At 45.5% G+C, this 21953-nt stretch overlaps 2 protein-coding genes across 10 annotated transcripts in view; one reads left to right on the top strand and one right to left on the bottom strand.

Annotated features, from left to right (window-relative positions):
• The window catches only part of PMS1 (PMS1 homolog 1, mismatch repair system component), a 2204114-nt gene extending 2183735 nt beyond the window's left edge, over positions 1–20379 (bottom strand). For 3 of the 9 annotated variants that reach the window (XM_069615650.1, XM_069615653.1, XM_069615661.1), the window contains exon 1: positions 20264–20379. In XM_069615650.1, coding sequence (XP_069471751.1) covers positions 20264–20273 — 10 coding nt within the window. In that variant the 5' untranslated portion in view covers positions 20274–20379. The remainder of the gene's footprint in view (positions 1–20263) is intronic. The other 6 variants (XM_069615649.1, XM_069615657.1, XM_069615655.1 and 3 more) reach the window with 3 other exon arrangements.
• Positions 20380–20435: 56 nt separating this feature from the next.
• The window catches only part of ORMDL1 (ORMDL sphingolipid biosynthesis regulator 1), a 188800-nt gene continuing 187282 nt past the window's right edge, over positions 20436–21953 (top strand). The window contains exon 1 of the mRNA XM_069615648.1: positions 20436–20668. The gene's annotated coding sequence lies outside the window, so the exon portion shown is untranslated. The remainder of the gene's footprint in view (positions 20669–21953) is intronic.

Genomic DNA, 21953 nt, shown 5'->3' with positions numbered 1-21953 from the left:
TCCTGTGGTTCTGGTGCCAAAGGCAGGTACCTCTGAGCAGAGGTTCTGTGTGGACTACATGGCTGTGAATGCTGTCACCAGGACTGATGCTCACCCTTTGCCTAGAACTGATGAGCTGTAGGAGACATTGGGTGCCTTCAGGTCCCTCAGCACATTTGACCTCACTGCAAGGTATTGGCAAATAGCCCTAGGATAAGACAGCATTCCCAACCCCAAAGGGACTTTACCAGTTCAGAGTAATGCCCTTTGGATTAAAGAATACACCCACCACTTTTTAAAGGCATGTGAATCATGTCCTAAATGTGTTTAATGAATTCTGCTTAGCATATCTGGATGAAATGGCAGTTTTCAGGGCCACCTGGGAAGAACATGTGAAACACCTGGGACTAGTGTTGCAGACTCTTCAGAAGGACCACTTGACCATAAAGGCCAGTAAGTGCCAGATTGGACAAGCATCTGTGGTCTACCTTAGTAAGGAAGTAGGTGGAGGGAGAATTCAGCCCGCGTAAAATACAAGCAGTACAATACTGGCCTACCCCCACTACGCAAACCCAAGTGAGAGCCTTCTTAGGTCTTTTGCTCATTTGTTATGGGCAAACCGACACATCCTCCAGGCTGTCAGTACTGGGAAACTATGTTCCCCTTGGTCTTTGACTATGTTGCCATTTCTTGGTAACTTTTTATTTATGTGCTAAATTGTCATGAACCGCCGCCTGTGCCCATTCTGGACTTCGTGGTCCCTGACCCATAGAGGACTGAATTCCGTGATCCTTCCAACATGGCCGTTTGGTGCGGAACGCAGCTTGCCAGTCTTTACGCGCTACGTTCAGCATTCTACAAAGCATACACACCCCCGCGGCTCTGCGCGTCTCAACGCTACCGCTCGAAGCAGTCTGACATGTGTTGCCGAAGTTCGCCCGGAACTTCCTTCCTAGTCCTGTTTCTCTGATTCCTTGAATCTACTTCCTCCCTTTCCTTTCCTCGAACATACCTTATGATTCCTCCGGGATCCTCGCCTGCGCTCGAGTCACGGCGTTCCGTGCCTCCGAGCTCGGACTTAGTCTCCTTCCTGGTTCCTGGTACTGGACATCCGACCGCCTCCTGGAGTAGGACCGCTATCCCCACGCTGGAACCAGATGACCAGCACACAAGCCTCTACAAATCCCAGACCGTGCAAAAGAAATCATCAAAGAAGATCGCAAGCAAGGAAAGACAGGTGAGAAGGGGAAAGACTTGTGACATAAGTACCTTACAGTACCGCACATAGGGGTCCTATTGTTTTATGGCCCTAGCCACCCTCTAAGGATTTTATGGGTGATTGTACAAGTGTGCCTAGGACGAACTGGTGGCAGCAGTTTACTCTTAAAGTATTTTTACTTTGTTTTTATGGATCATATTGCGTTTAACAAGTTTGGCCCAAGACTGTGGCCAGTGCCAAAAATGGCCTTGCCACTAAGTCTTTTATTCTGTCCTTTGGCCATTTTGTCCCTTTGCCTTCCCCCAGGTCGAGAGACCCGGGTTTCCTTGTTTGGGCATGCAGCCTCCCGTGCAATCCGCATCTTTTGTGGGCTCCTGCATGTCACGTGTGCTAGTGCCCACAATGGGGGTTGGGACTGTCTGGTCCCAATCCACACTAATTGTGCCAGTATGTCTGGTATTCCTGAATGAGTGGGACCACTGTGGGCCGTGATTGGCCCACACCTGGCGTGAATGCAAGAGAGAAGATCTTCTATTGGCTATCCCAGATTTGAGCGCAAAGCGAATCTTGTATAAGAGAAGGGGCTCTGCATCCATTCCCGGTCAATCAACTGAAGTTCACATGAACTACAGAAGGAGCCAAGTATCCTGAAATGAAAGAGCAGTGCTGTGGCACCGCCGGAGACGTGCTGGAAGTTTTGGCACCATGCCCCCGCTGTCATCCTGTTGGAACCCTGCTTTTGCATCGAACCAAGAAGGCCTGCAAGGGTGCTTTGACCATTTGGAGTAGTGGGACCAACTACTCTCTGCAACTCCTGCTTACCTTCGCAAAGAGCCTCTTTGGAAGTGTTCCTGGGCCATCCAGAGAACTGACCATCTCAAACCCGGGGTATTGTACAGGAATGCTGCCGTCCGAGTTGTGACTCAAGTCTTTCGGAATCGCTTATGTAAGGAAGGCATGGTATCAACAGTAAGACAGACACAAGTGACCACAGTTCAAGGGTGTTGATTGAACTTCATATGAAAAGGGTTTAAAAAATGCCTATCTAATCCTAAATCTAAACATGGGAGCAAACTACGACCATCAAATAATAATAACGCAGTCCTAGTGGTGTCTTGTCAAAATAAAAGGGCCTATACTAATAAACCTATTGCCAATACTTATCTCTAAATACAAATAGTGTGGGAAACAATGTTATGCAAACGAAAAGTGTTCAGGAAGTCATATGTCAGGATGTTCAGGCTCTTGGCCTCCCTTCCCCACGTTTTCAGCACTGGACAAGGCAGTACACTCGAGATTAGCATAATCTCTGGCTTCTCTGGCACGAGGGTGCAGTTCAAATTATAGCATCAGGGCATTCTGTGCCCAAGTCTCTTTGCCTTTCAAAGTCTCTTCTTTCAGGGGGCCTGATGTGACAAATAAACAATACGTTCTTTTCCTCTCAAAACTTCACAGGTACTGAACTTCTCAGGTGATTCACTATTCACCTCAGATCTCCCTCAGCCAGACTCAGATACCCTTTAAAACAAAACTTCGTAGAATTTTCATGTGTCCCAATTTCTCGGGTGAGTCACTATTCACCTCGGATCCCGCTCAGCTGGGCTCAGATCCGGGTTAACACATTGTTCAATCAGTCTCCCTCTGCTGCGCTCGCACGCACTTAATTCATTTTATCATTAACTTGTTCAATTGATCTCCCTCGTTTGGGCTTGGACCAACTTAATTCTATTTTGCTATTAACTCCATTGGTAGTATCAACATCGAGGAATTTCGATTGTGCACAGGAATTTGCTTGACCCATCGCAGGACCACTTCGATGCACAGTTCTTGGCCACTCTTTCACCTGTATCCACTCTTAGTTGGATACCTCACAGAGACCTTCGAATGATCACACACACGGTGCCGGACCACACTGTCAAAGGTATTGTATATAAGTTTCAAAATTCAATCACTTGTCTGTTGTTCAACTTTACTCGCTTTGGTTATCACATTCATTTTAACACACTGTTTGCTTCAGCGCTCACCATACAATGTAGCTGCTTGCAACCTTGGCTTCAGCACAGACCGATCTGGAGTCAGTCTCCCCAGCTCACTGGCTGTGTTGATTTCACTGGTACTGCTTTGTTGTGGAAGTCAAGGACAGTACCACAGCGGCAGGCGATTGTCCCTGCCTTGATTATCGACGCGGGAGGGCCCTGCGTACCTCCGACACACAATACAGGATTCTCCAACCTTGTTTCCTGGTTTTACGCTTTCTATTCTCGAGGGTTCATGAAACATTTCCTCATCGAAAAGGTCAAGGGCACTTTCCTCCTTGCGATCCCCTTCCGTTTTGCCGTCTTTCTCCTTTTGTTGAACTGCCATCTTGGAACTGCTGCTTCCTCATGTGTTTTGCCTTACTCAAAATGTGCTCTCATGCTCCGCCTTTTATTTGTGTAGGGAAATGTAATGGGTCAAGTGTGTGTGATGGTTAGTAATTGCCGATCCTCCCTGACAATTGTATTGGGACATGTCAAGTACACAGCTTGGGTGTTAGTCCATTTTCTCTCTTAGTGAGCTGTCCGTGAGAAAGTGTTTGTGTTGTAAAGGCGAGTGGGGGTGTTGAGTTCCTAAGTATCCTAGGGTAAATGTGTTACAGCAAAGGAGATACTGCATCTCGCCATCCAGTATCCCACTCCCACTCCCACTCCCACTCCCCGAAGACCCCTCATCCAGGTGACCCTCCCACACTGGTCCACCCCCCATGAACTGGACCCAAAAGCGATGGCTATGTCCTGGCCACTTGGTTGACAGATCCCCAGGGACTAGCGGGTGAGACACCTTCAGGTTTCTCACACTTACATGTGGTCCTGGGCCCTCTCCTGCCAGAACCTATTGTCCCAGCTCATCTGGGTCGCGATTTACGAGAGTGCGCCCCACCGCAAGCATTTGTGGTCCCTGTGTCGCCCCGATGTGGTCAAAGAATGCAATTCATACAGTGGCACACCTAATTCCAAAAAAGGTTTATGAAATATATTGATCAGTTAATGATGAATTTGGGTGCGGGGGAGGTAACACAACCCTGACACAGAGTTGGACAACACATGAGAACCAAAGTGGTGTCTGAAATGTATCAGTTTCTCCCGTCCCCTGCACACCTTTGTGCTGTACGACAGCCAATATAGTGTTAAATGGATATTAATGCAAAGTATATATAACCATCAGTGGCTGAAAATATACACAAACAAGTTTCTTTGTCCAGTTCTTCTTTATACTTGGAAATGAAAAGCACAAAGCGTTTAGGGATTAGAGATTCCCTTCATCAGGTGCAGTGTAGCAAGCCTGCAGAGTAACAGATATTTACAAATTCATGTTAGTTTAACAAATGAGGAATATATTTCCAATAAATGAAACAGAACATCTCATAAAATATCATTATAATTGTGAGGAAAAAGACATAAGAGGGAATTTAGTACATTAGAACAGGCTAATAATGAGTCGGCCAAAGTCCAAGCAAGACCCAAGATGGAGAATGCTAGAGAATAATGCATATGAGTGTGCAAATCAAGACGTGGTCGTAAGGAAGCTAGTAAGTATGTCACTGTAAAACAGCCCTGAATCGAAGCATGCAGCGTTAATGTGTATCATCCAGTGAGGGAGGATTAGGGTCTTTGCGGAGTGGAAGTGAGAGTGGAAGTGGGACACCGAAGGGTGAGACGCAGTACCCCCTTCCTTATGACACCTTTTCCCCATCCTGTCCAGTAGGATACTCAGACACTCTTACCCCCCCCCCCTTTTCCAACACAAACACTTTCTCACCCATGAGCGACAACTGACTAATATCAGAGCTGCTTACCTGACATGTCCCAACACAATGGTCAGGCGGAGTCAGGCAATTGAGGTCAACTACACACACCTGACTGCCCTTTCCCTTCCCCATTTGGATAAAAGGCGGAGCACAAGAGCACAAAGTGAGTAAGGCCGAACGCACAAGGAAGCAGCTATTTCATGACGGCAGTTCAAAGGGAGGAGAAAGGCGGCAAGACCTGAAAGGACGTCGGGGAGGGAGTTGCCCTTGCCCTTTTCAACCCAGGTCCGCAATGCCTCTGAGAAAAGAAACATAAGAATGGGAATCGCAGCTGGCGAGTGGTGTGACTGATGTCAGCAGTACATGGTACCTTCCCGCACTGATAGTCAGGGCGTGGAGACGCGGTTGCCATCGTGATAGAGTCCTTGCCTCCAGAGAAAAAAGAAACGCCAATGAGTTCAGCACAGCCGGTGAATCAGACAAACCTGATAGAGGGTGGAACTGTGTTGAACTAAAGGTTGCAGTTTCAACACTAAGAAGATTAAGAGACAGTGGTCTTTTGTGAATGAACTTAGTACCAGAGGTAGAGTAGTCTGGCGCCACGTGGGCGTTTGTTCAGAGGTCTCTGACTGGTACCCCTCTCCTGAACAAAGAGACTGTGTTGAACAGAAAAGGGCGAAGAAACTGTAAGTACCAAGAGGACTTAGGGAAGGCTGACGTGAGGTGTCAAGGTGGTCATACACGAGTCAACCACTGAGAGGAGGATTGGAGCCCGGTGAAGGAACGTTTGTTTTGTTGTTTTGGCATATTGGGCCCTCTGAAAAAAGAGACTTTGCATGAGAAGAGACTTGGGCAAAGAAGGCCTTTATATAGAGAAAAGGAACAGTGAGCTTGTGCATGAGAAGCCCAGGAGTGTGCTGTTCTCAAGAGTGCTGCCTTGTCCCGTACTAAAAATGCAGGGATGGGAGACCCCAGCCATAACATCCTGACTTATCATTTGGTGAACAATTCTTTCTTTTCTTGTGAACATTATCCCACACTATTTTGTTGCCAATCCGGTAAGGATTGGCAATTGGGTTTCTTAGAATAGGCCCTTTATATTTGACTAGCCTCCACTAGGACTGTATTCTTATTATTTGATGGTCGTAGCTTGCGCCCATCTTAGATTTAGGTTTAGATTAGGTGTTCATCTCACCCACTTTACAATTTAATAAACACCCTTGAACTGTGACCACTTGTGTCTGTCTTGCTTTAATAATAATAATAATAATAATAATAATAGAAATAATAATAATAAATATCATGCCTTTCTTACACCCGCCACGGACGATCGAAGTGTAGCTGCAGGGGTTAAACCTACAAGTGACCTGGACTAGATTAGCAATGTTTGTCCCAGACTTTGTCAAGGGTCGGAGAGTACTTGCATCACTTACTGGTAGCCCTCTGGTACAACTATTTGTTTTTACGCATGAAAATCCATGAAAAGCTAGCCTGCGCTCCCCAGCTATTCCCGAACTCCGAAAGTCGATCTGCCTGCAATCGTAGACCCTCTTCATATAATAGGGCTTTATTCTTCATCACCTCAACTCCCTTCCTGAACTGCTACAGCTCCCTAAAGAGGACCCGTTTTCGCTCTTAAGCACAACCTCGCGTTGTTAACGCACTGCTGTACCTTTGAGCACAAGGCTCCCCACTTCGTAGGGCTGGACTGCATAAACTAGGGATTGACTTTGAAGAACTGCCTAATGTGATAAGGGTGTTTTACCTACCTCTTCTGTTGCAGCTTGTGGTTGTGTTCCCCCCCATTATCCGCATTAGGCTAAACGCATTTTGTATATATGTTTAAACGCATTTTGTATACATGTTACATCGTGTAAGGCGTGTGTGATAACTGTTCATTATTACTGTGGTTTATTGGTGTTCAGTTATAAAGGCCTATAATACATGTATTTTTGATATACACCTGTCTAAGAGTATTCTGTGGAGTTTTACTGTGTGTGCTCATTGTGGGCTTCCGATCACTCTTACCCCTCCAGAGACTTAGTCTTGACCGCCTGACAAGCTGCTGTAGATTAGTCTGGTGTGTCCAGAAGTTCCCCTGTTCCACTAAATTAGGGTGGCCTCCTAAACTTCTGCCCACCAGGTCAGAGTTTAGAAATCCATTTTAACAAATTGATGTACAGCGGTGGGATAATATCAGAGGTACTCAGTGTTGTGCACTGGTGAAATACCCATGTTATACTTACACAGGAAACACAGTGACCTTAGTTAAATTAACTGTAAGCCACCTGCCTCTCTTATAGCATGGAAGCAATTGCAAACATAACTTTGAGTGCTTCCAAATCAAAAACGCCAAGGAAGATCTGTGCAGAAAGAGGCCTGTTAGCCTCAGGCACAAAAACTGAAAGGATCCAAAAGATCATGGAATGGCAGGAAAGCCAGATCACAGCTTTTCCTTCATATGGCAGTGCAGACGGTGCTGGGGCTGCTCCCAGTAATAGTGCTGAAAGGACTGTTGCTGCCGTCATTGAGGCCATTGATGATAATAGGGATGATCCCGTCCCATGATAGGTTCCATGTTTCATTTGCTGGCTCTGAGGCTGAGGCCATGCTGGAATTCAAAAGACAAGAGCTGCTGTTTAAGCAGAAAGAGCTTGAATTCCACATGGCTAAGCTAGAACTGGAGAAAGCAGAGAAACAGAAGGACGGGAATCACCAGTTGGAGCTTGCCAAGTGACAAGCTGCCAATGGCTCCTCTAGAGGATTTGGTAATGGGTCTGGCTCCTCCTTTCTTCCAAGGTATCCAAAAGATCTGCTTAATATGTATGATGAAAAGAATGACACAATGGATTGGTTAACTGTGTTTGAGTATGCATGTGAAGTGCAAGGAGTTGTGGATTCTGACAAGATTGCATGGTTGCTCAGTCGACTACCCTGTTCTGGATGCAGTGCCATTATGGAAATAATTGGAAAGGCTGACAGAAAAGACTTTGCGAAATGGAAGCAAACTCTGGTCTTGAAGTTTGGGACTCCTGCCCAATACTTGAAATGATTCAGAGATTACAAAAAGAAAGAAGGTAATACTTGGGTCTAATATGTAACCGATTCCTTGTAAGGTCAAAACCTTGGGGGTCTACTCTGTGAGTCTGGCCATGCCCTCTTATGAGGAGGAAGACATTGTCACATGGGCATCCTTCTCTTCAGACTCCTTCCTCAGTGGGATAGAGTCTGAAGTAGTCTTAGTATCGCTGGGTTCCTGGGAGCCTAGAGTTTCAGAGGCCTATGCTAGTATTCTTGATAATACCAAGCACTACTTTAAGGCCAGTGTGCTAATCAATTGAGTTGACACGCCTGCCCTTACAGATAGTGGGGCCAGCAGAACTGTGGTGGATTCCACTTTGATAAACCAAGATGAGCTCACCAGAGCTCCCTTGAATCCCACCAAGTTAGCTGATGGCCCCCTCTCAGGTTCCCGGTAATGCCTGTAAAATCTAACCATTAATGGTACAGTAGTAAGGATACCTGTGAGTGTACAGAGGCAGGTCCCTGGAAAGGTTCTGCTGGGCAATTACCTCAGAGACTTTGGTCTTGTGGGACACACAGCAGACCATGTACAAGGTCACAAACAAAGGCTGCCCTGGCAAAGTCCAAGACTGAGCCAAAGCCAAAAGGGGAAACCCAAGGCTAAGGGAGTCAAAACATTCAGAAGAGGGAAAGAGAATATTCCCCCTAACTCACCTACCACTGAGGCGAAGGTAGTTGGCCAAGCACCAGAACTTGATGAGGAAGAGGTTCTGCCTGAAATTCTCAACCCACATGACCATCCTGAACTCCACAGTTTTTTGGTTGAAGGTGGTACTGATAGGGAAGAGTTTAGTAAGGGCCAACGTGAGTGATCATCTTTGGAAGGCCTAAGGAGACAGGCCTGTTCCCAGCTTGAGGGTGAACCTCCTGGGAAACATGGAATGTGTTGTGAAGGTGGGCTCCTGTACAGTGAGCCCACAGAGTCTACTGAAGGTGACCATAGGAGGTTGGTGGTCCCCCTTCATGTAAGACCATTCCTCCTACAACTGGTGCATGAAGTTCCTCTAGCTGATCACCTTGGGATCAAGAGAACCAAGCAGAGGCTATCCATGTATTTCTACTGGCCCAAGATGGGGGTCCAGGTAGAAACCCATTGTAGGAGTTGTGCCAATTGTCAGATTTCTGGTAAGAATAGCTCAACAATCCAGGCTCTGTTGGTGCCACTCCCTGCGGTGGGGGTGCCATTTGAAAGGGTAGGGATCAACATTGTTGGTCCACTTGACCCTCAGACATCCTCTGGCAATAGATTTATCTTGGTGCTGGTTGACCGTGCCACCAGATATCCTGAAGCCATCCCATTGAAGATGTGACTATCAAGTCAGTTGCAAAAGCAATACTTGGAATCTTTACTAGGGTTGGCTTCCCTAAAGAAGTTGTGTCAGACAGAGGCAGCAACATCATGTTTAGGTGCATGCAAGCCATGTGGAAAGAGTGTGAGGTCACTTATACATTTTCATTGGCTTATCATCCGCACCCCAATGGCTTAGTTGAGAGGTTTAATAGAACTCGCAAAAGCATGTCGGTGAGCAGGTGAAAGTGGATCTAGGTCAACTGGCCTAAGCCCCGCCCACCCGTCAATCACTTTAAACTGCTGGTGCTTTCCTGATTTGCCGCTCTTTTCCCTACATAAGCAGCCCTCCAGCCTCTTTTCCTTTGCAGTTGGTGAGCAGGTGCAAGTGGATCTAGGTTACCTGGCCTAAGCACCACCCACCTTCTTAGCACTGCCTCTTCCTTTCTGCTTTCCCGCGTGGAGGTGACCAACTCCTCGATCAACTGCCTCCAAGCCTCCACCCCTCCTTCCCCCTGGTCCGAGGTCCTAACCACTGCTTCTTGCCACACCAAAGTTTCTGCATTCGCCCATTTTAACAGATCCTTCCACCATACTTGCACTAGAGGTCTCACCCGTGCCTTCCATCCCATTGCTATTCAGCGTTTTGCTAATATATATGCTAGATCTAAGTTTGTTTACATGTTTGGCCCTCTTGGGTCTTGTAAAGCCCCCCAGTAATCAAGCCAGTGGGGATCCAGTATCCAGAATGATATCTGTTTTCGCTAATGCTTGAGCCACCTCCCCCCAGAATCTGCCAATTTCTATACAGGCCCAGAACATATGAATCAAATCCGCATCCACCTCCCCACATTTCAGGCAAGTCTGTATCGCTGCTCGGCCCAACTTTGCTATTCTGTTCGGGATTAAATACACTATGTGGGCTATGTACAGTGGGATCTGCTGGAGCCTAGTGCTCCTGGACACCTTCAATACAACAAGGAAGTCAATTTGAATTGACAAAAAATCATGAAATTGTTAAACTATGTGCCAACTCTCAGAACCATTGAATCTGATGATATCAACATAGTCTAATACTCAACTGAGCAATGTTCAGATTGGGTTGTGCTACATGTGCACTCCCAGCTGGTAGCAACTACCCTCAGAAGCACAAAAAGTGAGCTATTAACATTCGCATATGAACTGACTGACTTTAAAGGTCTGGTGTCAAAGTCCCAAAGGATTTCCTCTTTGGAAAAATCGTATAGAGTGAATGAATCAAGAAGACGTGCCAGACAGGAACATTTTGGGAAGGTCAATGAAGATAAGGAGTCAAAGAGATCTTCCGAGGACAAACATCTCTGACATACTATGGAAAAAACCAAAAAAACCCAGTTAAAGCACTATTAGCTCCCCCATAAAGGTCAAGAACAGGAATGCTCTTTAATTTCGTGGAATACGAGGGGATTTATGCATTTACTCCAAGAAAACGAACTGAAGAAAGAAGATCATACTATAATCTGTTTCCAAGAAACTTGGATGAGAACTGCGCCAGTATGTGAAGGATTCTCTTTGACCTTTACTCCAGCCCTGAAAAACGTGTCTGGTCGCCAGTTTTACGGGCTTATAACTTTGATCAAAGACGTGCCTGGCTGGATAGTCATAAAGTCTTTTCATCCAAATGCCTTTGTACAGGGCACAATCATTCAAACAATAAACGACATATCAAGTCAAGAGGAATTCTTACTTCTAGTGAATGTATACTGGAACCCGGTAAAAATGTCCTCAAACATATTTATATCTTCAGTTACCTCCCTAATTGATGAATTCATGATAAATTACCTGAACTTCTTGATTATCATATATGGCGATCGCAACTACTCATGGGTCGACTCAAGTGGAACCATCCAAGATCTACACCACAAATCCAAATTCAGCCGTGGTAAGAAATGTTCCAGTGGCCAGTGCTGAAAGTGTTAGACTTGTGGCACTCCTGTTCTTATTTTTCTTTTTTTTTTTTTAAGTGGCCGGAAAAAGAAACTCCAGAAGTAAAGGGTGCATTACAAAAACAAAAAAAACAAAAAAAAAACGTTTTTTTTTTAACCAGAGGTCGCAAGGGAGACCTCAGAGGTCGCAAGGGAGACCTCAGAGGTCGCAGTTGCGACCTCTGGCGACCCCTAAATGACGTCCCTGCCAAGCCCATGTCTTTCTCTTAAAGGGGCTTGCAATGTTTCCTTCAAGTCAGTTGGCAGGTATGGCTCTGTATTCGGTCCTCCCCCCACCCCCCAACATTTACACAGTTGTCACTTCCTCCTATGTCATCTGTGTGTAGCCCATCTAGTCCTGCTTTTTCATTTTGCATTCTGGGACCGGTAGTTTTGTTATTTTCTACAAGTTTGAGAATGGAAAGGAAAAAGAGCTGGGCTGTCTATGCTTGAAATCAAGCAGGCTAACTCATCTGCGTTTCTTACGATAAAGACGATTTAGAGCATTCATTTATTTGAGGGTTTTGGAGAGTGAAGAGTGTTAACAAGGACGGTAATCGAGCAAAACATTGCCTACATTCAGAGCGGATCACACTTTGAATATCGATGACCCAGATGTGATGCGAGACCCGCAACTTTGCGGTGGACACAAACTGTGCACGAGCCAGGAACGGTTTAACCATTGAAATGTGCAAACCCAAGGTGGAGACACAACTACTAAAGAGGGGCATGCATACGTAAGGAGGGAGAGAAAATAGCCAACACGTCTGAAAAATCACAACTCACAAATGTTTCAAGACAAAATAAAGGTCATGTTAGAGGTCAGTTAGAGCAGTTCCCTAATGCTTGGCTTTGTATTGGTCACCTTTCTGCTGTGCTAGAGCAGATCCTAGGACAATGGCTGGTCGTCTTGATATTTTAAACTGGGTCTTGGTTCTTTTCTGAGGAGTAGACTTGTGGGAATTTCCCACTTTTTAAAAACTTCTTCCGTAACCTATACTGGAAGTTTGAGGCATGACGCCACCTTTCACTGCTGTGCTTCCAGTGGGATGTGAAGACTGCAAGCATCACATGCATTTTCTTCCTGTTATCTGGAAGCAATCTTGCAGCACATAACCGTCATAAAAATAAACCATTGTTAGCGCCATTGGGAACTGCTAGCTTAAGGTGTTGGCAAAACAACAACACCGCATTCATTCATTTTTCAGAAAGGTACTGCAGGTACTCTGCCGTTGCAAGATATGATATGATAAGTAATTTATAACGCGGCTGTACACAAGTGTTTCTAGGCGCGACAAGACAAGGGAAGGAAGACAGTGGGAGGACAAGACAAACAATCTTACTTGGCCTTGTGTCATTCAGATCATGCAAGTGCGAGAATCAGAAGTGCAAGGGGAAGGGAGGGGGAAGTGCAAGGGAGACGGGAGGGGAAAACAGGGCAGCAGTTTTCTGAGTAAGTAAAGCCAGCGCAGCTCTCGGTAGCGCAAGGAGAACAAGGGACTGTAGGGTTACAGTTACAGCCCCTAAATGCATGGTAGGCCCGGAGGCAGTGCAAGGGTGACTGATCAAGAAAGAGCCTGGTACCCAGTGAGACTCTGAGGGTAGCCAAGCAACCAGTCGTTGCAGCAGACAGGTTGATCAGCCGGGGAGGGAGAGAGAGAAAGCAGAAGAGAAAGCCTTGTGGACAATGCAAAGGGTCTTGAACTTGATCCTTGCAGCCACGTGGAGCCAGTGGAGAGATTTCAGGGATGGAGGGATATGGTCTCTGGGCTTGAGGCCAAGAATGAGTCTTGCAGTCCTGTTCTGGATTCGTTGCACAGGGCGGAAAGTAGAGGAAGGCAGACTGAGAAAGTGGCTGTTGCAGTAGTGCAGTCTAGACAGAACCAGGGCTCTGGAAACAGTGAGCTTCTGGGGGAAAGTGAGAAAGGGAAGAGTCCCATTTAGGAGGTGCAGCTGGTAGTGGGACTTCTTGTCGACGTCTGAGGTGTAAGGAGAGAAAGGGAGTGTGGAGTTGAAGATGACACCAAGGTTTTTTTGCTGTGCAGGAAGGCGAAGGAAGAGGGCCCAAGGTGGGTGGCCAGAGTGAGAAGGAAAGCAGGGGTCCCAATGAGAAAGATCTCTGTCTTACTGGCATTAAGGCAGAGATCGTTGGATCTGCACCAATCCTGAATCGCGAATAGACAGTCAGGAATGAGCAAGAGAGGAGAGTAGGCGGAAGGAAGTCTGAAGGAAAGCTGAGTGTCATCCATATAACACTGAAAGTTAGAGGAGAAAGTAGAGATCAGGTGGGCCTTTAAAATATAGTTTCACCCAATAAGCTTTTCCAGCCAGGCGACAAGGAACAAACCTCTCCTAGGTTTGCTTCATGTAAAATTGGTACAATCAATTTGGGGTTTCCTGTTCACGCTATTACCCCTTAAGAGATCAGTAGAAATTCCTGGTTACCTAATTCCGTGCAAGGTCACAGGTGTGGAAAGGTGAACCCAACACCTTTCATAATGAGAAAGTAGAAATTCCTGGTTACCTTGCTGAGATTTGGTTTCATAGAGTTTTGTGATTACAAAAATATTACATGCTGGATGCAGTGTCTGAGATAGTGTTTTTTAATATGCAAAAGGTAGACAAATAGTCCAGAAAGTGGTCAGCCGACACGTGTTTCGAACCCTAAGGTTCCTTCTCAAGGCAAGAAAAGTAATCTGGATCTTGGAATGTGGAATGAGAGTTAAGCCGTATGGTTGAAGTTCAATAACTGCTCAAATTTCAAGGCTGTTGCCTGCGCGAGCACATCTTGATCCTAGGTGCCGAAAGGAACCTTAGGGTTCAAAACATGTGTCGGCTAACCACTTTCTAGACTATTTGTCTACCTTTTGCATATTAAAAAACCCTATCTCAGACACTGCATTCAGCGTGTAATATTTTTGTAATCACAAAACTCTATGAAAACAAATTGCAGCAAGGTAACCAGGAATGTCTACTTTCTCATTATGAAAGGTGTTGGGTTCACCTTTCCGCACCTGTGATCTTGCACGGAATTAGTGACAACCAGAAAACAAATAGAGCTCAGCACAGGAGTGTTCTATCCTAGAGCCCATTTTTCACTTAAGAGATCAGTCCGCTCCAAATCGACCAGTCACCCACCACCTGCATGGCACAGATTACTACTGCCCCAAGAGCTTATTTTAGGCGCCAATGTTTTTTTGAAGACAGCCTCACCAAAGAATCAGCACATTTTGAAACACGCATTGGCAATTCCAACAGTTTGGGCCTTTGGGAAGGCACTTGCCAGGCACTGCCATAGTGGTATTAACTGGCCATTGATGGTAGCAGGTGCAAAATGGTACGAGTCCCAGCCCATATACATACTTGCCAACCCTACCGATTTAGGCAGTAGGATACTGCTTTTTGTTTGTTGGCCTGGATTTAGCAGCCTGTTCAGCCATGGTTGCAGGGTGCGCAAGTACTCAGAAGCCAAGGAACGTTCTTCCGTGGGGATGTGTCCAAGCTGCTGCTTTTATGATGGTGTGTTCTTACTGGCAGCAGTTAGCAGACCAGTGTGCCAGTGCAACCTCCCCAGACTGTCAGAGGTGCCCGTGACATCCGCTCCAGCACTTCTGGATATCAACAGCCACATGGTTCACTGTACCTCAGCTCCCTGGTGCCAGTCATTTACATGCTGGGGCGAGCCGCTGATGCAATTGTGAGCCACTCCTCCTAATGAGTTCTGGCAGGTGTGAGCTTGCGCCAGGAGCGGGGGGGGGGGGGGAACTGCATGTTTCAGCCCCACCCTGCGCAAGTCTCTCCACTTCCACCCGCCTGCAAGTGCAATATGCTATTTCTTCAGCGTAGCTGCACAACGCAGCTCCCCTCGGCTACATACTTGCCAACTCTACCGATTTAGGTGGTAGGATACCGCTTTTTAAGCAATCCTACCGCCTACCGATTTAATGGCAACAAATACCGATTTTTTCCAATATTTTTGAAACTTTGAGATTCCTACAGATTTTTGGTCACAGAATGTTGGCATGTGTGCATATAATAGCAGTGCTTGGCATGTCTAATACTTGTAAACAAGCCAAAACGGTTGGCTTTGCCACTGCTTGTTTTCTATGATGTCACTACATGTGCAAATTGGTGAGGCTCACAGCTCTTTTGCTGCATAGGGCACCTCAAATCCGTTCCGAACCACACATCTATCATTTCCATCTATTGGAATTGGACAACAATTACAATTCCACTTGGTTTATCATATTAAGTATTCCGGTTCTTTTGGAAGTATTTTTTTTTTATTATTGTATATGGTTTACAAAGAAACATTTACAAAAAGAAAAAAGATTTTAGAAAAAAAAGAACACATTCCACATAACAATCATTACATCTAAATTTCAAGTATACAAACATATGTTTAAAAACATAGATCCAAAAAAAAAAGATTCAGTGCACTTACAATTCAACATAAAAAATGTACAGTTTAAAATACACAATGGGCCTTCAAGAATTGAAAATTTCATTTACTCAAGCATAATCATAAAAGGGGGGCGTATAAATCTAGAGCTTTAATGAAACCCGCCACAGCAAGTCCATCCTTGATATTAGTAATGGCCAGACACTGTGACCAAATTAGATTATCAGCCCCCATTTGACCCATTTTCTTGAATCTAGCTAAATATTTGTCCCTTAGTGATGTCAGAGCAGCACAATCTAAAAAGAGATGCCGGGAGGTCTCAATCACTCCCAAAGTTTTACAGAAGCGACAGGTAGAGTCTAAATCTGAAAACTCCTTCCTTTTATGTAGGACTTCCCGGGTGGGAAGGAGATTCCATCTGAGTTTGAGGAGAAGAGAGCGGTAATATCTATTGGGGAATTGAGTCAAAATAAAAGACAACAGACCTCTTTTCTTATGATCGAATTGTAGGTCTCTCAGAGAGGAATAAGAATGCATTTTTTCAATGGTGTTGCTCCAATCATGACTAAAAAGACACTCCTCAACCCTGTTGGGATTTGTTAACAGAGTGTCCCTATCAGTGAAAATATCTGACAGGGTCTTGTCACAGAGATCACTGAATGCGTTAAGATATAGATTGCGAACCAGAGGTCCCTGGGAAAAAGTTGTAAGACCCACCTCAACATAGAGTGTATCGAGTTTGGGAGAGAGCAGAGCTGAAAAGAGAGTAAGGACCCTCCAAAGAATCCTGGCTCGCAGTGAAACTAGCCCTAGTTCATATCTAATAGCCACAATTGGAATAGAATTCGGCAGTTTCAAAATTTTCCTCCAATAGATACCCTCAAGAGAATCCCAAAAAGTCAAAAGTGCCGAATAGTGAAGTTCCATACCATAGAGTAGCTTAGGGGTAACCTTACCCTTAAAAAAGTCTACTACAGGCTTGAAAGAGAACATGCAATATGTGTTGTCCAGTTTAATAGATTGGGAGATGAGTGGGAGCAGTTTGTGTCTGAGAAATCGTCTGAGTTCAATCACCGAGGGTTGGGCCAGAATGAGAAATCCGAGATAGACAATTTTATGTGCTCTGATGATATTTTCGCCACCTATTTTCCATACTTTGTTATTCCCCTTTCTCCCCTTTGAAAAGACCATGGTACGAGTTTTGCTCGGGTTAATCTTCAGCCCATTAAGAATGGCGTATTCTTCAAATTTGCAAATGAGCCTCTGCAGGCCAACTTTAGTGTGATCAAAGAGAAGAAAATCATCAGCATATGCCAACCATGAGATCCTCAAGTCCCCCAGTTTAGCGCTCACCATACCTATATTTCCCAGAAAGTCACCCACATCAGCCATATAGAGGATACAAAGACAGGGAGCTAAAGAGCAACCCTGTCTCACCCCAATACAGGTCCTTATCCTTCTGGAAAGAGTTCCAGCCAAATCAAGCCTAATATGGACCCCCGAGTTTTCATACATTTATTTATGTAAATGTATATAGCGCGCAAGCAGCCCACGGGCATTGAGGCGCTGTTACTTGTGAGAGCCTAGTTACAGAGGTACAGGAATGGTAGCAGTCGTTGGTACATTATATGTATTACAGACATAATACAATACTTACAGTTTATGCAATTGGTCATTACATTCCATGTAGTTGGTCATATGTATAGTATTCATGCTGATGCGAGGGACCTTATGTGAAGAGGATGGTTTTCATAGCTTTACGGAAGGCGATGAGGGAGGCCTCACCTCGGATAGTGGGAGGTAGGGCATTCCAGTGTGTTGGTGCAAGATATGGGTAGCTGGAACCACCCGCTCTGGCTCTTTTTACTAGTGGCACATAGAGCATGTTGGTATAGGGTGATCTGGTTGGCCTTGTGGAGGAGACAGGGTGGATCCTTTCCGAGAGGTAAACGGGAGCAGTGAGGTGAATGCACTTGTGGGTCAGTGTAAGAGCTTTAAAGACAATTCTTTCCTTAATTGGGAGCCAGTGGGCTAGTTTTCTAGCCTCCGAGATGTGTTCTCTTTTAGCAATGCCTTGGGCTGCACGGAGAGCACTATTCTGTATGACTTGTAGCCTTTCCAGATTTTTGTTGGAGGTTCCTAGAAAGAGTACATTGCAGTAGTCTAGTCTGGAGCCAGTAATGGCTCTGGCTATGTTTGTGCAGTTCTCTTTGGAGAGAAAGGGCCTGACTGCGTTGATTAGTTTAGCGTGATATGCAGCTGAAGAGGCTATTGCATTGACTTGTCTGTCCATGGATAGGTTGGAATCCAAATAGACTCCAAGGGTTTTGACTGAGTCTGAGACAGGTATTTTGATGGTGTCGATGGTGAAGTGACAGAATTGGGAGTCTAGATTTCTTAGTGTGTCGGTGGAACCTATCAGGAGGAGTTTGGTTTTATCGGAATTGAGGCATAGTCCATTGTCTGCCATCCAGGCTTGGATGGTGTTTTAGAGGTTGTTAAGGGTCAAGGAGTCAGTGTCGTAGTTGCCAGTGAGGGTAAGGAGGATCTGGGTATCGTCAGCATAGTTAGTGTACGAGATACCCACAGCGTCGAGGATGAGGAAGAGGGGCTGTGTGAAGATGTTGTACAGGGTGGGAGAGAGGCAAGAGCCTTGGGGCACACCACAGAGTATGAAGGAGGGTGAGGCGGAGGCTAGGTCAGAGAATACTTGCATGGTTCTGTCTTGTAGGAAGGAAGTGATCCATGCAGTGGCATCAGGGGTGAACTTGGCAGTGGAGGAGAGGTGGTGGCATAGGACGTCGTGATCTACAAGATCGAAAGCCGCGGATAAGTCAAGAAGTAGGAGAAATGTTGGTTTGCCCATGTCTCTGGCATCGTCCATCTGGTTTTTCAGGTCAAGTAAGGCGGTTTCAGTCCCGTGTCTGGGGCGGAAGCCAGATTGACGGAGTCCCAGGAGTTTGTCCTCTTCAATGAAGTGCTGGACCTGCAGGTAGGCTGCTTTGTCCAATATTTTGAGGAGAAAAGGGACAGTGGTGATAGGTCTGTAGTTGTTAGGGGATGTTGGGTCAAGAGTTGTTTTATTTAAGAGAGGGCGGACCATTGCTTCCTTGAGGGAGGCAGGGACTTTCCCTGTGGCAAAGGACGCATTGACAAAGGCTGTCAGGAAGGGAGCTAGCGCTTCAGTGCAGTCCTTGATGATGGTGGCTGGGCATGCATCACCTTTACAGTTAGAGGGTTTGATATTCCTCATTATGTTGAGGATATCTTTTTCCTGTATGGGTTTGAAGGAAAAAGGTTGGGGGGGGTCCGAGGCTGGTGGTGGGACAGGGATGTGTGTATTAGGCAGGGCTAGTTTGGTAGCCAGTATTTTGCTTTGGAGAGTCTTCAATTTGGTTTGCATGGCCGTTTGTATTTCATCGCACCAGACATTGCCATAATAAGAGTCAAAAGACCCGCCGGGATACCCCATTTGGTTAACTTTTCCCAGAGTCTTGACCTGATTACCAAATCAAAGGCATTAGACAGGTCGATAGACGTGACGTAGAGGGAACCATCATATTTACCCCAGGTAGAACTTTGCAGGGCAGTAATAATAAGACCATTAAGATTAGTTGAGTGGCCCGCCCTGAAACCTGTTTGTTGTTTCGGGAGAATATGATTTTCCTTGATCCAAACGTTAAGGTGGCAAAGAAGCATAGAGGCAAAAAGCTTACAGTCCGCATCAATGAGGGAAATAGGTCTGTAATTTTTGACCAAAGTGCGTAAACTTAGCTCTCAATTCACACGCTTTTGGCGGGTGTCACCCGCCTTGTAAAGAGCTGACTCACCCGCCAAGCCTCCTGCACGCCCATTCATTCCTATGGGCGTCTCACCCGCCAAAAACAAAATCGGGTGATTTCACCCGCCTTTGCGACACAAATGGTTGAGAGCTATGGCGTAAACCTCTTTTAAAAATTGGAACAATGTGGGCAGTTTGCCAGCTGATGGGTACATTCCCAGAATTAACAACGTCTTGGAAAAGCAGGGAGAGGAGGTTGGCCCAGAGATCTGGCTCAGATTTAAATGTGTTATTAGTTAGACCATTGGGCCCTGGAGCCATAGATTTCTTGGCTTTAGAAATAAGTCCAAGTACTATTTCAAAATCAATTACAGGCTTCCAGGAATCCTTAGACAGATTCTTCCCCAAAAGACAATATTCTAATCCCTCTCCCCCTATATCAAATAATTTGGTATAGTGCTCTACCCATTGAACCTCTGGGATAGCATTCAACTGGTCAGCCTCTGCCACACCATCAAGGCTGGACAAGGTAACCCAAAATGCCCTCAGATCTCGTTTTATTAGTACTGCAAGCATGTGCTCTGCGTCATTTTGTAGCATAGTAGCTTTTCTTGACTTACAGTAATTTTTATATTTTTGACGAATGGTTTTAATTTTTATTTTTTTATCAACACAATCAGAATCTAATTTTGGAAGTATTATCATAATCGTAGCTGAAAGTGGTTGTGTAGTGTTTCAAAAAAAAAATTCTTAACTTACTTTCCTTCATTGTTTTCCAGCGTACTTTTTTTCTTGATGTACATTTGCTTACATCGAACGTGAAACGTTACACTTTTGAGATGGCCGCAACTGTGGTGTTTCTGTGGCTTAGTACTAGATTTTACTTCCGGGAACTGAATCGGTAATTCGACGAGGATAAGCTCCACCCAACAGCTATGCACACTGGGCTGCAACTGGCTAGCCGATCCGCCAATCAATGGACAGATCCTTTGCAGGACTACTTCCTGCCGTTGCATAGCAGTAATGCGTTCCAAAGCAGCCTTGTTGTTGTTGGTGCAGGAGTAACGTTAGAGCAGTGTTCGGAGCTAGAACGTGGCTACAATTCACGTTTTGCATAGCTGCGCGTTCCCCGTGTCAAAGGAAGGGAGGAAGGGCCACACACAGGTAAGCCTCTGTAACAGGCTGGCAGAAATAGCAGAGCATCCTCTGTATCCCCCGAATCCCCTGAACTTGAGACTGCGGGCTAAGACAGCTTTCACTGCAATACAGCCTGTGCTGTGAGTCGGGCCAGAGGGTAGGCAGGCCTTCGTGTACACGAGTCCCCCACTACTAGTACGGTGCAGTGAGATCTCGTGTAGACCGGGGTACTAGTATAACTGGTACCCCGGTCTACACGACATCTCATGCTACAAACCCTATCTGCGCCAGTTTTTTCGCCTCCTCATCACCCTCAGATTGTGCGGCTACTCTGGACAAAATATTTGTGGGGTTCACATAATTTGCATATGTGGTGACATCACAGAAAATTTGCTCACTGAGCGAGTCCTTAAAATCCGAGGGGATCAAGCGAAATTGCATTTAAAGAAGTTCCTGAAGTAATCAAGATGCAAACTTTGTGCTGTTGAGTACATGAGTAGTCGCGGATATTACACCTGTGGCAATGTCATGAGGTGAAGCTTTTTTTGGTTGGAGTAGTTGATGGTGTGAGCTGAATATTTTCGGGACTTCAAATGTTGTCAGCTAAGCCACCGTTAGATGAATGATTTGCATGCGAGCACACGATTTGGTTAAGTGTTGACGTGGGATTTGAGGGTAGTTTACAACTTGAACTTTTTTGCTGTAGTTGATAGAAATGTTGCTTGTGGGCGTTCTTTAACAACCCGTGACTGCGGAATGCAGTGCAAAAAAGGTGACCATGCTTTTCTAACTTAAGTGCTGTTTTTGCAGCTGATGTATGATTGCTCATATTTTGTGGTGTATATATTTGCCCATTTTGTCCAAAATAGCATTATGCTTTTTTGGTGTAAATTAAATTGTATTCATATTTTTAAAGCAACAAAACGTTCAATGACACAAGCCCGTTACAAGCCATTCTGGATATTTAAACTGCAAACAAGCAAATCAATGTCCGAGTGTTCTCAAAAGCTGAAGTCCCACCAGGATGTGCTTTCTGTTGTCTACCCGAGCCAGGTCTTGACCATATGTCTCCTCTGCCACCCCCCCCCAACCCCACCCCCCCCCCGAAGGTATTACAAAATTGTTGTCACTCCATCTCTATGGATGCATGTTAGGGAGAATTCTCTGTTACGGCTAATTTCCCAAACCTAGTGAGTCCCCCAGCAGCTTTGCTGGATTTTTTGGGATTTATTTTTTTCTCCTGCTAAGAGTGAGACTCTTTTTTTCTCCCACTCTTAGACATGATTGGGGGTGTTCCTTTGACTTTGTATGT

Source organism: Ambystoma mexicanum, chromosome 9, assembly GCF_040938575.1.
Source record: "Ambystoma mexicanum isolate Mex_15411 chromosome 9, UKY_AmexF1_1, whole genome shotgun sequence".
NCBI classification, from domain to species: domain Eukaryota; kingdom Metazoa; phylum Chordata; class Amphibia; order Caudata; family Ambystomatidae; genus Ambystoma; species Ambystoma mexicanum.
This window is presented reverse-complemented; position numbering and strand designations above follow the sequence as displayed.